The sequence below is a fragment of the Diabrotica undecimpunctata genome, chromosome 5 (assembly GCF_040954645.1).
Source record: "Diabrotica undecimpunctata isolate CICGRU chromosome 5, icDiaUnde3, whole genome shotgun sequence".
NCBI classification, from domain to species: domain Eukaryota; kingdom Metazoa; phylum Arthropoda; class Insecta; order Coleoptera; family Chrysomelidae; genus Diabrotica; species Diabrotica undecimpunctata.
In genome coordinates this window covers 29687119-29705916 of record NC_092807.1, presented here as the reverse complement: position 1 = coordinate 29705916, position 18798 = coordinate 29687119, and the positions used below count along the sequence as shown (strand labels likewise).

The following is an 18798-nucleotide window of genomic DNA, read 5'->3' as shown; positions in this document are numbered from 1 at the left end:
CTTAATCTCGGCAGCAAAGGCTGCTGCAGATATAGAGTCAGTTCATTTGGAAAAGAACTTTGAATCCGTGTGTCCTAAGAACTTGAACTGGAATCACTGTTCACCAACCAAAGATCGTGTGAAGACCAAAGAGGGTTTGATTTTAAACTCATTTTGGCTTCTTTATTCTGGAAGGAGCAGGAAGAAGAAAGTTTTCCGATTTCGGTAAGGTCCGTCCTAACTTCCGAGCCTAAATTGGATGTAAATTGATATAAGGTTGAATGCTCAAATAAATGAACTTTGATAAAATGAAAGACAGATATCGAGCACAGTTTTATTAATTAAATCTTGCCCAAGTACTTTCGCCTCCTAGAGCATCTTTAGGGGCATTTCGTCAAATTTGGGCTATCCAACAATTGCAGAATGTCGTAAACATAAAATTAAACATAAAATTGTACATAACACTACACTCAACAAGGACAAACAGTTTAAAATTATTTAAAAAATAGTCAAAGCTACATTCTAGTCGGCAACAGGAGAGAGATTCTCTCCTGTTTCCCTGTTTCCTGTTACCCCAACCATTTTAACTTATAAAAAATTTCCCAGATTCGTTCAAATGGGATTAAAAAAAAATAATATCAACATAAATATTTTACTTAAAAATAAATTGAATAATGCAATTCATCTTTTATTTTTACAACCATCAAAAAAAATTTTTCATGTATAACACGTTTGTATATTTGTAAACGTAGGGAAATTCTTGCGAGATTCGTATTCGTAATCGGTACCTAATTCGATATTCATAGTCAGAACATTACTTTTGGTAATCAGAGAAACCCATTCACCCACTTTCAATGTCAAGAGTCAAGTGTGAAAAATAGATGATGTACCGGATCACTTCTTATGTAAATATTATGATTACAAATACCTTTTCAACGAAATATTATAAAAAAATTGTTTCTGGCTGATGTGAGTTTGCACTTTCAGTTTGCTTCTGTATTAATAAAATAAAATAAAATTTGAATTATGGTTTTGTTTGGAATAATTACTTAAGAGTAATAATTATGATTGGGATCCAAAATAATACCTAACCTAATCCTAATCACCGTAAAAACCTAATAACTGGTTTTTACTTTAAAAATAAAAAACCGGTTAAAAATCGACTTGTTTTAGATTTTTTTAAAAAGGCTTTTCATTTAGGAAATATCGAATTTATTCCATACTTTACGGACACACTGTATATTGAACCAATGGTTGTGATTTGTGACATACGTATTACTTTTTCCAGATCTAGATTAAACAGTATACAGGGGAGAGGGTCTCCCTGGCGCAGCCCGTTATTTGTTTTAAACGGTTCAGACAGTTCCCCCTGAATTCGTACTCTACATTCAACTTTTTTATGATTTAGTTTTGTTAAATTTACCAAATCATTTGATATTCCTAGCTCTTTCATTGCTTTGAACATTTCCGTTCTATTCACAGAGTCGTAGGCTGCTTTGTAGTCTATAAATATGTGATGAGTATCTATGCCATTTCATTTTTTATCCATTTTATTTTCTTTACTGGTGTTTGAAATTCTAGCCCGCAATGTTAAGATCACTAGGCAATGATCTGAGTCTATGTTTACGCCTCTATAACTTCTGCAGTTTATTACGTCTGTTCCATGCCTTGACTCTACTAAGATGTGATCAATCTGACTTGTTGATCTTCCACCAGGAGAGGTCCAGGTTACCTTGTGTATGTTCTTGTGTTCAAAATAGGTACTAGTGACTGTCATATTTAGTGCTGCTGCTAAGTTTATCAGTCGTTATCTATCATCGCTACTGATGTGATGGCTATGCTTTTCTATCGTGGGCATGAAAATTCGCTTTCGTACTATGCTTGCATTCATGTTATATAATAATTACTATTGCTTAAATTTTAAAAATACAGAAAATATAGTACGAAGCTTCGCGCTAGTCTGCACTACCGCCTATTTTACCACTATTTTTTCTATTATTTGTGTTAGGCAGAATATGCTAGCCACATTATACCTATCTCAAATGTCTGCACTAAAGCCTTTTGGTTCTTCAGGCAAAGACGGTAAAATTGTTGAATGTACTATCCAACGTCTTTTGAAATATAATAATGATTATGAAAGAGAGGAGAAAAGCCAAAGGGAGAAATGAGCCAAAATATCAAGAACTACAAAGTAGAATTAAAGTAGAGATAAAAAAAGGCCAAGGAAAAGTGGTTAACAGATCAATGCATAGAAATAGAAGAGTATGACAGAAAAAACGACAGCTCTAATATGCATAAAAAAATAAAAGAACTAACAAATACCAAAAAGCGAGCACACTATGCAATACTCAAAGATGATAATGGTAAACTCATTGCAGACATCAAAGATAAACTAAGATTTTGGCAAGAATACATATTGAAACTATTCAAAGATGATAGAATGATACAAGTAGAACCACACGAACAAATAGGACCGAAAATAATAATGTACGAATTAGAACAGGCAATTAGAAATGCAAAGACCACAAAATCAGTAGGCACAGATCAGATACCCACTGAGCTAATTAAATGCATTTACGAAGAAACACTGCATATACTTTTAGCTCTGTTCAACAAAGTATATACAATAGGAGTAATACCCGAAGATTGGTTGCTGTCCACGTTTGTAACACTACCAAAGTCAGTACATACGACAGAATGCTCCCAATACAGAACAATTTTCTTAATAAGCCACACACTTAAGATATTTCTCAAGATAATACATGGAAGACTATACAAAAAATAGAAGATAGACGTATAGATGACACCCAGTTTGGATTCAGAGGAGGACTAAGATGTGAGGGAGCTCTGTTCGCTTTTGACGTTCTCGCGCAAAGACGACTAGACATGAACCAGGATCTGTATATCTTCTTTATAGATTATCAAAAGTACGACATAAGAAACTCGTAAAACTGTTAAAAGAAAAGAATGTGGATAGTCGAGATATACGGGTTTTTGTCAATCTGTACTGGAATCATAAAGCAAAGGGTAGAATCGAAAATGTCGATACAGAAACTATAGGCATCAAAAGAGGTGTTAGACAGAGTTGCGTGCAGTCCCCATTGTTATTCAATCTGTACAGCGGAGCTATTTTTAAGGAAGCAATATCAGAGGAAAAACAGGGTATATCAATAAACGGAAAAATATTGAACAACATAAGATTCGCAGACGACACCGCTGTTTTTGCAGACAGTCTAGAAGCTTAGTAAATAGATTACATCAAGTCAGTATAAAATATGGACTACAAATGAACGTTAAGAAAACCAAGTGCAGTAGGAAGGCTGGATATCGAGGGAAAAAGGGTAGAAAGAGTGAATAACTACAAATATCTGGGAACCTGGGTAAATGAAAACAATGACCAAAGTAGATAAATAAGGACACGCATTAAAATTGCAAGACAAGCATTTATAAAAATGAAAACAATGTTTGTTAATCGAGACCTTGTTCTGGAGCTGAGGATAAGAGTCTTAAGATATACGTGTTCTCGACTTTTTTGTATGGAATGGAAAGCTGGACACTAAAAGTGGATAATATAAAGAAGTTGAAATTATTTGAGGTGTGGTGCTATAAAAGGATTTTGAAAATACCATGGACCCAACGAGTTACAAATGCAGGAGTGTTAAGAAGCCTACAAAAGGATTGCGAGGTCATAAAGCACATCAAAACAGGAAAGCTGGAATATTTAGGCCACATTACCAGAGGTGCGAAATATGAGATATTAAGGCTCATAATGTAAGGTTAAATCAAGGGTAAAAGATCTATAGGAAGACGAAGAATTTCCTGGCTAAGAAACCTAAGAGAGTGGTATAGTTGCAGCTCAGTAGATCTTTTCAGAGTAGCCGCCTGGGTATATAGGCGGTAAGGTACGGGTAGCTGTGATGATATCCAACCTCCGATATCACTAAAAAGTTGTAGTGATATAGAGGAACTTATAGACTTAATTTAATTATAAGTACTATCCAAGTACCGCCCCTGTAACACAATTTAAAAAGAATAATAGTTATTTATTGTACAAGACGATACAATTGTACTTTATCTTCGAGAACGTTTTTCGAGAAACTTCGAAGACTTTAAGTTCAGGTGAAAAATAGAATTTCAAAGAAAATTGTAATTTTTAGCACAAAAATCGCAATTGTGTTGCTCCGTTGCTAGGGATATGAATTACTCTGTCAACAAATGTCAAACAAATGTTACGTTTTTTGGTTTTTGCGGAGAATATTGTTGCGTTTTGTGTACAAAGTAAATAAATACGAAATGGACGGAATATCATCTGTTGCAGAATCTTACATTGAAGAGTCAATAAGTAATAAGATTGCTGTATCCAAGTGTATACTTGGCGGACCAGAAAATTAATCCAGTACCTCGAATCAAGTGTTTAAGCAAACGAGTACAAGTTGTGATGCTCCAAAAATAGATATTTCTAATAATGTTAATTGTAAAATTTCAGTTGTTTTTAATCCTTAATGTGTTTGAATTTGTAAATTTTATTGAATAAAAAAAAGTTTAAACATTTTATCTACTCTTGCTGTTAAAGTGTCACTTTATCTAACCTTGCGGTTAAAGTGATACTTTATCTACTCAAAACAGTTGTTCTAGCAACACTTTAACATTAGCTATGGAAAAAATATACAAATCAAATAATATTTCTTGTCCAAATATAGTCTTCCCCTGTATAATGTAGGTACTTTATCACATTTTGTCGAATTTTAGGAAAGAAATTCGACAAATCAAACAAATGTGGGATTACGTAAATGTGGTCATGTCTTGCATAGAGGAGTGGAAGGATACGGCGTGGAAAAAAATTGATGTTGAAGGTATGGAAATGGAATGCAAAAAATTCGGTAAAGAAATTCGACAGATGGATAAGGAGGTTAAAGGTTGGGATGTATATATTCAGCTTGAAGCGACTATCAAAAATATGTTAACCTCTCTGAGGGCCGTAACGGAATTGCAAAATCCAGCTATTAGAGAACGACACTGGATACAGTTAATGCAAGCTACAAAGGTAAGTTAATATAATTGCATACAATGGGTCGCCAAATTATTATGGACAGTGCACAAATTTCTGTATTTTCTAATTTAACTAATTTTTTGCAAGTAGTTGGTTCTGGGTCTTGTATTTATTTTTTATCTGCAAATAGTATCTTATTAAGATTATAAAACCAACTTTTGTAGGCAAAGGTATTTATTTCCTTTATAAAAAAATTATTTTAATATTAGTGATACCACCATTTGCTTTAATTATAGTTTGAAGACTTCGCGACGGGACATGCTCTCTATGTTATGTATAGGGATGTCATTCTATAATGAGAACTTCAATTATTGAAACTTGATGGTGATCACTTTTTTGGCAATAACTCGCTTGGTTAACTTTCATACGCTCTCAATAGGGTTGTTACTAGGCGAGTTTCGAGAGTGACAAGGTGACGAATGATGCATAGGATTTCAATTTTGATCATTGACCTTTGAGTGACTTTGATTTTCGATATTATCTCTTTATTAAGTATCCAAGTTTCGCAGGCGTATGCCATTTCTTCTTATGGTGCCTATCCGTTACAGATGTTGGACACTAACATGGCTATTCTTTGTTGACTGCTGCCCTTAAAAGTCCGTTAGTGGTTAAGTTAAACCATTTTCGCAGGTTATGCAGCCAGGATATTCTTCTTCGTCCTGGACCTCTTTTCCCATGCACTTTACCTTGAAGTATGGTCCGAAGTAAGTTGTATCGTTGTTCATTGCGCATTATATGGCCCAGGTATTCTAGTTTGCGACGTTTTATGGTTATGACTAGTTCGCGCTCTTTACCCATTCTATGTAGTACTTCTTCATTGGTAACTCTATCTATCCAAGAAATCCTCAACATGCGTCTATAGCACCACATCTCAAATGCTTTGAGTCTCTTCAGTGATGCTTCAGTTAAGGTCCATGACTCCACGCCATATAAAAGAACGGAGAATACGTAGCATTTTAGTAAACGAACTTTTATTTCCAATTTTATATCGTGGCTGTTAAAGATTTTTTAAATTTTGTTGAAAGCTGATCTTGCCTTCTCGATCCTTATCTTAATTTCCATCGATTGGTCCCACTGTTCATTTAAGTTTGCACCCAGATAACAAAAGTTGGTGATTTGTGTTATAGGTTGTTGGTTAACTAGTAATTGACCAGGCGGTATCCTATTTTTGCTTATAACCATGTATTTGGTTTTTTTGATGTTAAAATCAAGTCCAAACCTGCTACTTACTTCTGCCATCCTGGAGACAAGTGTCTGCAGACCTTTAAGACTGTCTGCAAAAATGACAGTATCATCAGCGTATCTTATGTTATTCAATCGTTCTCCGTTTATAAGTATTCCCTCGTCTATGTTCGTTGGCGCTAGGTTCATAATGTGCTCTGAATATTTATTGAACAATAATGGGAACAATATACATCTCTGTCGCATACCTCTTTTTATCTTTATGTCGTCTGTTAACTGATCCCCAACTCTAACAGCTGCAGTTTGTTCGTAATAGATATTGTTGATTATACGGCGATCTCTGCTGTCTAGACCAATTGAATTTAATATTTTCATCAGTTCGTCATGTTTTATTCTATCGAACGCTTTCTGGTAATCAACAAAACAGACATATATATCACAATTCACGTCTCTACATCTTTGAAAGAGAACTTGTATTGCGAAAAGTGCCTCTCGAGTACCCAATGCATCCCTGAAGCCGAATTGTGTGTTTGTCATGTGTTCTTCACACTTTTTATATATTATTTTATGTATAATTTTTAAAAAAGTTTTCAGGAGATGGCTCATAAGGCTTATTATTCCATAATGTTCACATTTTTTGGCATTGGGTTTTTTAGAGATTGTTATAAAAGTTGATCTTAGCCACTGTTGGGGTATTTTTCCACTTTGGTATATATTGTTAAAGATCAAGGTAAGTCTTTTTACTTCGTCTTTATCCATAATTTTCAAAAATTCTGAGTAGAACTCGTCTGGTCCTAAGGCTTCTCCCTCATTAATGTTGTTTATAGCAGCTTCTACTTCAGCTTCGAGAATAGGTGGTCCGGTATCGTCATTTTTATTTTGTATGATGGTGACATTCCTATCGTTTTCAAATGTTGTTGTCACATAGTTCATCCATGTTGTTTTTGTTTCTTCAATATCAACTATTGGATTTCCTTGAGCGTCTATTAAGTGTCCCGGCCTTTTTGATTTATAGATGCCTTCTGCTTCTTTGATCTTTTTGTGGAGGTTGAAGGAATCGTGTTTACGTTCCAATACCTCGATTTCTTCACACTGTTCTTCCAGATTTCTATTTTTAGCTTCTCTGACAGCTTTTTTTATCTCTTTGTCTAGAAATTGATATGCAACGTAGTCTTTCCGCTTGGATTCTCTTCTTCTGTCCATCATCTGTAATATACATCTGTAATATTTTTGGTCGCAGGTATTGGTCTAATATTTCCTTCCCAATGTTTTCTAAGTGGTTTATTTCCACTTAAAAAACATTGGCATTGTCATTGCGTATGTCATGATTGGTAGTCTACACTGATCGAATGTTTCATTCTTCTGTTGCTTTCTGGAAGTAGGGAACCAGATTTATGTATTATTTATCCTAGGTATATTTACTGTCTCACGTGTTGTTTATTATTATATCTTGGACATTCACTAGCTCAAGTTCAAGTCAAGTTCATTTTTAGACCAACTTCATTGCTAGCTGCATTTAGGTCGCCTATAAATTCTTATAGTTCTGCAGGATTATTAGCAATCAGAACGATGTCGTCTGCAAGTCTTAGATGGCTGAGGTATTCTCCATAAATGGATATTCCTTTGTTTTGTTTATTAATTTTGCTAAATATATTTTCTAGAGTTGCAGTGAAGAGCTTTGGTGATATTGCGTCTCCTTGTCGGACGCCTCTGGTAGTGGGAAATTCTGGAGTGTTTTCATAAATTTTTACCTTCTTACCTTTTGCTTGTTTGTATATATTTGATAAAGTTTCTATTTACGGTTTTTCAATGCCTTGGTTGGTCACAGCTTTTATTACTGCCTTGGAATATATAGAATCGAAAGCCTTCTCGAAATCTATGAAGGTTAATTCTAGTGGTATTTCATATTCTTAAGCTCAACTCATTAGTTCTCGAAACGTATGGATATGGTACTGAACACACTTCTTAAACCAGCGTGCTCTCTTGACTGTGTAGCATCTAATGCATTTATTAATCTGTTGTTGATAATCTTTGTGAATATTTTGTAAATGATTTGTACTAGACTTATAGGTTTGTAACTTTTTTGTAATGTTAGTTTATGGTCTCAAAGGATTAAATTTAATGGGCGAATACCAGGTCTTCCTTGTTTATAATGTTGTTAATGTCTTGCTAATAACCGTAGAGTAACTTGTACGAATGATGAATTTCTGAATCCGTACATTACTAATCCCCAAAATCTAGAGAAAATCCAGATTTATGGCCCCTTTTAAAACCAGGGAAGAATCTGGCAGATATAGATACCTTTTTTATTCTTTTATATGAATGATACCGAACTGAGTCACTGACTTTGTGGAGATCAAAATTATTCCAGAGCAAGTGGGTTTAGGTCAGCAAAGTGTCGCTGCAGCCAAATCATTAGCTTTACCCAACACATTTAAAATGGTACCCAATAGAAAAAATTACAGGGTTAGCGTTCATCGGCGTAATTTTCGCCCAGGACAAAGTTAACCATCAACAGCTAAAGGAAAAACTCTACGAAATCTCAAAGAATTTTCGATTTACAAGATTGATGGAATGCCTTTTTCAGAAGAGACACTTCTACGTAATATACCGATTCAAGAACAGTAGGTGAAGAATATGTATACCGATGAACAACCCACAAATGAACAAATAAAACAATTTTTAAACGCTAATGATACCACCGTGGCGGACCAGGAAGAACCTTGAATGACATGTGCTAGAAGACTTAGCGCTATACTTCAAAGGTCTGGAAAAAGCTTTCTAAAAAACTAAGGATCCTTCCTCGAACCGCGTAAAATGCTCCAAATAAATTTATGAATTATGACAAGCGTCAAGTGACATAAGCGACTTTGCTCTCTCAGAGGAAATGGATGCCTGTGGCGCACCCAGGGGGGAGGTTGGGGGTTAAACCCTCCCACCCCCCAGGGCATATAAAGTAAGCAATATATAAAGAATTGTAGGAAAATGTAACTTATCTTTCACACATAATACAAAAAATCCAAAACGCTGATTGAATAATTAAGTTACCGTTTTAAATATGTAGAATATTTGTTATTATATTTAGATATCGATACCTAATATTAGGCTTATAAAAAAGTAGACAGAACGAGTCTGTTGCGAGTAGCATGCACATAGAGGACTGTATCTGCGGCGGCCTTGTGGACTATCACGGGTTGTGTTCCTCTGCATGTGTTAGCAGTAGAAAAGGGACATCTCTATGGGATAAAGAAGCATTTGACAACAGCTATAAAAAAAAGAAGAGAGGGAAAGATCAATGGAAAGATGGCAAGAAGAGTGGAACAACAAGGAAGATGTTACTCAGTGGACAAAGATGCTGATCCCGAGCCTAACGGACTGGGTAGATTGTCTGTTTTAGGGCGTATCTTCATAGGTTTAGACAGACAGATACAGATAAATGCCTATACTGCGAATATTCCGACATTGTTACTCACACAATGCTGGAGTGTAATAGATGTACAGTGGAGAGAAACAGAATGTATAAAGAAATAGGTATGAACCCTGTGACTGTAAGAGAGATGATCGTGAAAATGACGGGAAATACGGAGGGAAGGAATAGTGTTCACAATTACATCCGAGCAGTCATTAAAAAGAAAGAAGAAGAAGAGAAACACCAACCGAGCTAACGACAGAGATAAGATCTAATTACTATTTTAATGGGAATAAGTCGCAATTGAAGGTTAAAATAAGTTTATTGACGTTTGAATTTTTGATCTTTGATCTTGCACTGATAATTTGTTTATACTTCAACAATTAATAGAAAAAAGAATAGCGGTTAGTACCGAAGTACATCTAGCCTTTATCGACCTAGAAAAGGCGTATGATACAGTTCCAAGACTTAAATTGTGGCAAGCTTAACAACTATTCGACATTAGTCCATACCTTTTAGGAATAATCACAGAAGTATACAGGGATAACACTACTTACCTAAAAATCGGATATAGACTATCAGAGCCAATAAAAGTAACTAAAGGACTAAAACAAGGATGCAGTATGTTACACCAACTGTTTAATTTATATATTGAGGCAGCTCTCCAAAATTGGAAAAACCCCTGCCAGAGAATGGGAACCCCGGCCATAGAAAATGACGTACTGTTCTCCCTGAACTTTGCGTATGACCAAGTCATCCTAGCTCAAGATTCTTATGATCTAGAATTTATGATAAAGCGTCTATAGAGAGGATATTTAAAATGGGGGTTACAAGTCAGCATGAAGAAAACAGAATATTTACTTAGTTATCAATTCAGATGCAAGGTTTGAAGTGTTGATAGACAAGGACGTGGAAATCAAACAAGTAGAAAATTTTAAATATTTAGGTCCACTCATTGCTAAGAACGGCTTGGAAGAAACCGAAATTAAACACAAATTAATCAGGGACGTAAAATTGTAGGATGTCTGAACTCCTTATGGTGGGATCACAACATTTCCAAAAGGAACAAAAAAAGAACAGGGCAAACCATGGTTGAATCAGTTCTTTGTTATGGCTCTGAAGTATGGATAATTAATGCAGACCTGAAGAGAAGATTGTTGGCAGTTGAAATGGATTATTTGAGAAGAAGTGCTAGAACATCAAGGCAGGAAAGGAAGACCAACGAATCTATAAGAAATAACATGAATGTTACAGAAAAGGTCATTGACAGAATAGAAAGAAGAGGTTCAAAATGGTTTGGACATCTATTGAGAATGCCTAACGAACGTTGACCCCAAAAACTTCACAAATGGAAGCCCCCTGGAAAAACAAAAGAGGTAGACCTCGACGCTCATGGAATGAAAGAATTAGAAGAGCGAGGGAATCGAGAGGTTTGGAGGAGAAGCATGCCTTGGACCTGGAGGATTGGCGGAGGAGAACGGGAATACGGCGATAGCCGTCCCCAAAATGTATTGTATTTACAAGTTGGATTAATGTCAAACGTCAATAACCTTATTTTATTCAATTGTGGCTTATTCCCATTAAAATAGTGATTACTTTAAAATGCCACAAGAAAATAGCTTCAGAACAATAGATAAGATCTAGATACGAGAAGGGAGTGTTTCAAAAATATCGTCAGCCTTACAGTGGCCACCCCACTTTCGGAGTACGGTACGTGCGACAGTCAACTGCGCACAAGTAAGAGAGGGTGGTTTTAGTTGGGAGGCAGGATAATAGATACCTAAATCTTTGGCACCGCTATCTTTAGTACTTTAAATTAAACTACAACCCAAATTTTAGGGACTCAAAATAGAGGTAGCATAAAAAAATTTCAAAACCCCTCCCCCTAAGACAAATTCTGGGTGCGCCACTGATGGATGCTAAACATTGTCTTTCTCGAAGTGGAGAGTGCTAAACAGATTAAGAAATAGCGTTCTACGAGGTACAAGTAACTAATCGAGTAAAAAATAGCAGAAATATGTAACAATCCATACAATATGCTAGTTAACGTTAACATCACCAGCCTATTTTCTATCATATCACAACATTTAAAAAAATTAACATATTGTGATCTATTTTTTTCAAAACCCAACAACACACAAAACAGAGCAAAAACTGCATTTTTAAAATATCTTGTGAATGTAGCAATCTTGATCTGAGAGAAACTTCAGGGCCACTAAGTGTTTATAGTATTTATAGAGTAAAATTAAAGATAAAGTCCTCATCTTAGTAAATGAAGAAAAGTGTGTAGCAGTTATAAAAATAGAGTGTAGCACAATCTGGTGAACAATACTGAAAGAAGTTGGCAATAAGAATATACTAACACTAATGAGTGAATAGAAAAATAGAGACATATTATTTATAGTTAACTACAATGAGCACAGAAAAATCAGTTGATATCCATACCATAAGGGTATAACACAACAATACACCATTGAAGCCTCCATCAATTCAGGAAGTACGGGATGCAATAAAACATCTAAAAAATAATAAATCTCCAGGAAGTGATGGTATGCCCGCGGAACTTATTAAATATGGAGGTGTTACTCTGACTAATCATATATATAATCATACTGAGAGCCTGGAATGAGGAACAAATGCCAGAAGAGTGGTATATTGGGATCGTTTGCCCGCTACACAAAAAGGGCGATAAATTAGAATGTAGAAACTATAGGGGAATAACCCTCCTTAATACAGCATACAAAATATTTTCGAGTATTTCATATGGTCGCCTGAGTGAATATTCAGAGGAGCTTCTTGGCGAATATCAAAGTAGTTTTAGGCCTGGTCGATCAACAATAGACCAGATCTTTGTGCTAAGACAAATACTGGAAAAAACCAATGAATTCAATATCGACACATACCATATTTTCGTAGATTTTAAATCGGCCTATGATAGTGTCCTAAGAAATAAATGGTATGAAGCCATGGATGAATTCCACATCCCCGATAAACTGATAAGATTGGTTAAGGCTACAATGCGTAAAGTTGTTTGCAAAGTCGAAATACAGGGCGAACAATCACAGGCATTTGAAACGCATGTTGGGTTGCGACAGGGAGATGCGCTGGCGTGTCTCCTTTTCAACATAGCTTTGGAAAAGGCGGTCAGGGATGCCCAAATAGACAGCAGAGGAAACATTTTTAATAAATCATCCCAAATTTTGGCATAATATGCAGATGATGTTGATCTAGTTGCTCGCACAACACGCAAGCTAGAAGAAATGTATACCACCTTGGCAAACGAATAAAAAAATATGGGCTTGCAAGTAAATGAAGATAAAACTAAGATAATGACATCAACACCCAATAATAGAGCCAGAAACATCGGCCACCAATTCACGGTTGATAATTGTACCTTTAAAGTGGTGGACAAATTCACATACTTAGGCTCCCTGATCACCAAAGAGAACGTCATGACGGAAGAAATCAAGCGAAGAGTAATCCTAGCAAACAAATGCTATTTTGGACTGAGTAGACATATGAGAAGCAGAAACTTAAGCCAAAAAACAAAAATAACCATATACAAAACCCTTATACAACCAGTGTTGACATATGGGTCGGAGACATAGACCATTTCCAAGGCAGATGAAAATCTCCTGCTTATATTTGAAAGAAGGATCCTGAGAAGAATATTTGGTGGCATCTGTGAAAATGGTGTTTATAGAAGGAGGTACAACTACGAGATATATCACAGATATAAACATATATTTGGTGGTAAAGACGTAGTATTCTTTATAAAAATAGGAAGACTAAGATGGGCAGGACATCTGGCAAGACCACAGCAGAGCAACCCTCCTAGAAGAATCCTTATGTCACAACCTGTGGGAAGTAGAAGTAGGGGTAGACCAAAACTCAGATGGAGGGATGGTGTAGATGAGGATGATAGACAAATAGGCGCAGCAAACTGGCAACAGTTGGCAATGGATAGAACTGACTGGCGTAATAGACTTGGGAAGGTCGAGGCTCTTTTATAGGGCTGTAGCACCAATGATGATGATGAAGGGTATAACACCTCTCAGATTTTACTTAGATAACTTTACTAAGATAGACTGACTGCTGCAATACAGTCGCATTTCCGCAGTACGACAGAGAAAACTGACGCAAAGCAGTCCCTACATCTTTGTCTACTGGGCGCACGTGACCTCACTTGTCATTTAGGTCACGTGGTTAATAAACCTGGCAAATTAGAACGAGATGCAGGGACTGCTTTGCGTCAGTTTTCTCTGTCGCACTGGGGGAACGGGCTGGTATTTTTTGAAAACGATTTTCGGATTAAAAATCAAAATGTTAAAACTAATATAAAATGTAGTCTTTATTACAATTAATTCTGGTTTAATCTCGTATAGATCAGGGCGGATCTGTTTTGAGATAGATTGGTAATTCTTTAGTATAAGTAACTTATTTATTGTAATAACTTTTTTAAAGCATGATATGCCTTATGACTATAATATTTACTTTTTCATAGGTGGCAGAGAGACTACCTGCCTATTACACAGTGAGTAATAAACCACTCTCCATTTCGCATGACGACAGTCCCACATACTACAATCTTTCTAAACAGCACATTTATGCCAAAAGAATATATTTCTCCAAGTAAATTTTTAAATACTGGATTTATTTGCAACTGGATATGACTTTATTTTTTAAGAACAGCTTTTATAAGAACATCTAGAATACAACGTTTTAATTCACCGTCTATGTTGCCCATTTTGAAAAGAAATGCAAACTTAAATTTTAAAATAAGACAAGACGGTAAGTCGTTTAGTTTTAATTTCGACGAATTTATGTTTACATTTAAATGGGCACTCTAAAACTAATTTACGAATAAATAAAATAGCTTCATTAATTTAATTTTACAACCTAATTCACAACAGTCAATTTTTGCTTTTTAAGTCATCTCCAGTTTTTAATAAATTAAGTACTTAATAGCAATGAGTACTGAATGCATGATGCTTCCATTTTAAAATTATAATTATATATTTACTTGTATTTTTGTATTATAGTCGGACAATTTTCAATTAAAGGTGACTAATCTACAAATTGAACTAAACGGTAGCGGCAACCATGTAAAATGTCAGCAGTAAATTCTTACCGGGGTCATTTTTATTGTGTATTCTTCGCCCATGTAAATATGTAAAGTAAAAATTTGCCCCCGTAACAATATAAATTGGTGCGTTTCACGAGTGTATAGTGAGACAAGTTCATTGAATAGTTTGAAACATCGGTAAACTTATCAATATTTTGCTGGTCTATATATACAATTACGTGCTTAAAAAGATTGGGAATGAGAGAAATTAGATATTTTAGTTTATTCGTTATACATTAAATATGTGCATAGGCGTAGTGTGCTCTATTTCTTGGGAATATACATATTTATTAAATAGACTTTATTATTAACTTTAAAATAGTTTTGAGGTAAGTAAAGTAAATTTAAGGCAAGTTTATTATTTATATAGTATTAACCCATTAATGGCCGCTCTACGTTATTATACGGAGTAGAGGCCTTTCCGAAGCTTCTTTAAGAAAACTCGAGGCATTTGAGATGTAGAAGAAGAACGGCCGCTCAATATACAAAGAGAAATTTGACAATTAATTTATTAGATTGGAATAAAAATGCATAAGTTAAGACTAATTTTCAACCAAAAAGATTTTTTTTCGCATTTTCAAGGAAAACAGTACAATTTTTAGTAAAGGAACATATTGTATCTTAAATGTAAATTAAATTTTAAGGTGAAAATTTCGAAACATTCGGGGTGTAGTTGAATTCTACACCTTTTACATAAATAAATAGTATTACTTTTGCATATTTTACATTCTTGCACTAACGTCTCTTTTTGTAATGTGGCCAATATTGTCGAATCTGGTTTCATCTGGTAAAGCAAATTTAGATTGACGTCCATGTACCAAGTGTGACAGTGATGTAGCGGTTTCTTCAATATTATAAATTATAAATATAAATCTATGTCGGCTCATGCTTTCTTTTATAATGTACACTTCTTTATCCTCATCCTTTCACCAATGCATATCAACTTAAAGCAGAGTGTGAACGAGATAATATACATATGCTAATAATTTTTTTTAAATCTATGTTATTCATTTCGAAATCGTGATGGTTATTCTGCGATGTATAAATATTTGTAAAATATAGAATGCTCTCTTGCCTCCATGGTTGGCTTTTATATTGTCTAAATATCAATCGGACTGATGTTGAATTACTACTGAGCACGAAGGAATATCTGTTGTTACAACTTGAGATGCCTGGTTTTTTCTTTGCACGTTTTATCTGTGGTTCAGAAGAATATTATAATCAGAATCGTCAGAATTTCCAATCACTTTTATTTCATATGTATCTGCAATATCCGATTTTATTGATTCTTTACAAATAATATTATCATCAATGTCTTCTACATCAGAAACTTTCTAATCTAATCTCAGCGGCAAATAAACCACATTAAGTGAGTCAGCATTTTCACAATCTGAGTCTTCTTCTATCAAAGCTATTATTTAATTTATATGAACTTCATACCATATTTTTATATTTATATAAACAAATAAACACAAGAAAACTTTAAATTAAGAAAACCAAATACAACGTTTACAGCACACAGCAATTCTATAAATAGAGAATGATGTGTAATGACGAGATCGTATGTTAAAATTTAAGATTGTTTAGTCTAATGAAAAAAAAAATAGTATTTTCCAAAGTTTTCTGTTTTTTGAAGTTCTGTATTAGGTACTCTCCAATAAGAATAAAATTTTACTTTAATTTGTTAGACAACTATAAGATACCTGTCAAAAGACACATGATAATTTAATAATTATATCTTATGCGTTTAAATAAATAATTAAATCAGTTCAAATCAAGTTAAAACGAAACAAATATAACGTTTATAGCAGACAGTAATTCTATAAATAGAGAATGAAGTGCAACGACGAGATGGTATGTTAAAATTTCAGATTGTTTCGTCTAATGAAAAAATAAGTATTTTTCAAAGATTTTTGTTTTTTGAAGTACTGCATTAGGTACTCTATAATAACAATAAAATTTTACTTTATTTTGTTAGACAACTATAAGATACCTCTTAAAAGACACATGATAATTTAATAATTAATTCTTAGATTTTAATTTTTACGTAATTACTTACGTGTTTAAATAAATAATTAAAAATTTGTTTGGTACGCCTCTGCAAAATTGATAAGTGGAATATGATTTAGTTGAAAAGTTATCGTTAAGGGCTTCGTTAAGTGCGATGTTGCCAAGTAATCACCTTCAATTAAAAATTGTTTTAGTATAGGTAGGAAGTTTGTATTATCAGTTACTATCAGACCCGGACCGGCCCGCGGGCTGGTGTGCCTTTGTTAGCATCTATCCATAAAAAAATTAAAACCTTTACTAAAGCTGATGTAGCTATCGTTCCCCTAATTTTTTTAACTTGCTGTTGGATTGATTAATCAGTGCAAAAATCAATTGAGTAAAGTGTTCTTGCGGATTAAAACTCATATTATTAGGTATCAGATAATCAAAGGCAAGCACACATATTTACAATTCAGGTGTGGTTATTATATATATCTGATAATTCTGTTAATATTATAAAAGCATTTATAAAATAACTATTTAAAAAAAACTAAGAGACGCAATTTTCTTTATAAGGCAGTTGATATAAAAATACAGGAATAAAGAAACAAATGCCCATATGGTATTTATTGATCTTGAGAAAGCACGTGATAGAGTTCCTTGGGAGATTCTTTGGTGGTTACTTAATAAAAAAGGAGTCTTAGGTGTATATGTAAAGATTGTGAGAGACATGCATGAGGGAGTAATAACTAGTATTGGGACAGGTTGTGGGAGAGACTGATAAATTTCATGTGAAAGTAGGATTGCACCAAGGCTAGGTGCTTAGTTCTTTTTTATTCTCATTTAGTTCTGGATCAAATAATAGCAAAACTACAGGATAATTATTCCGTGGTGCTTAATGTATACTGATGATGTATTGTGAGTAGGAAATAGTGAAAGCAAAAACTGAAACAGTAGAGACAAGCTCTTGAGAAAAAAGGTTAAAACTTAGTAGGACAAAAACAGAGTATTTGACATGTTCATTTAAAGATGGAGTCAGTATAATTAGGGTTGGATGAATGATGTGAAAGGAAGTAAGTGGTGTGTTGTATGACAAAAAAAAAATTCCAAAGAAGCTGAAGGGAAAATTCTATAAAACAGCCATAAGACCAGCTATGATGTACGAAACTGAATGAAGAACGATTTCCTAATTGATAAACGAAACGTCAAAAATAAGCTTATTTTAAACTTAATTGTTGCTTATTCCAATAAAAATAGTAATAGGGATGTTCACTAATTTTTAAATATAGTTAAATTCAATTAAATTCAATAGATTATAAAATATATAAAAATATAGCAAACATAAAATTGTTTAAAAATATATATTTTTTAAGATAAATTAATTCTTAATTTTAATTTTGATGGAGGCTAGAAAAACGGCTCCTCGCAGCGAGGCTACGGTGTATGACGTCAGCAGTCGTATCGACAACTTGTTGCGTATACGTATTTACGAAGTGTAACCAGTTCTTTTAAGTATTTATACAGTGATAATAAAGCCAAATAAGTGGTGTTTGCTACAAAGAGAGGGGAAAACTAGAAAAGGCAGTTATTATGCAAGTTAGAAAAAAAAAATAAATGCAAATATAAAAACCTGTGGTTTGACAATTTTAAGTGAATATGGTGTTAAATGTTTGGAACTAATAAAAATATCTTCACAGAATTGTTTTTAGATGTATTTAGACATCCAGGAACAAAACACCACTTATTTGGCTTCATTATCAGTGATTAAATACTTAAAGAACTGGTCACACTTCGTAAATACGTATACAAAACAAGTTGTCGATACGACTGCTGACGTCACACACCGTAGCCTCGCTGCGAGGAGCCGTTTTTCTAGCCTCCATCAGAATTGAAATTAAGAATTGATTTATCTTAAGAAATATATATTTTTAAACGAATTTTATGTTTGCTATGTTTTTATATATGTTATAATCTATTGAATTTAACAATATTTAAAAATTAGTGAACATCCCTATTGCATTAAGATAGCACAAGAAAATAACTTCAGAAAAATATTGAAATTAG

General features: G+C 34.1%; 1 protein-coding gene across 1 annotated transcript in view; it reads left to right on the top strand.

Moving 5' to 3' along the window:
• LOC140441228 (dynein beta chain, ciliary-like) overlaps positions 1 to 18798 on the top strand; it is a 217054-nt gene that overhangs the window by 73244 nt on the left and 125012 nt on the right. Inside the window, exon 8 of the mRNA XM_072531813.1 lies at positions 4729 to 5023. Within this exon, the coding sequence (XP_072387914.1) occupies positions 4729 to 5023 (295 nt within the window). The remainder of the gene's footprint in view (positions 1 to 4728; positions 5024 to 18798) is intronic.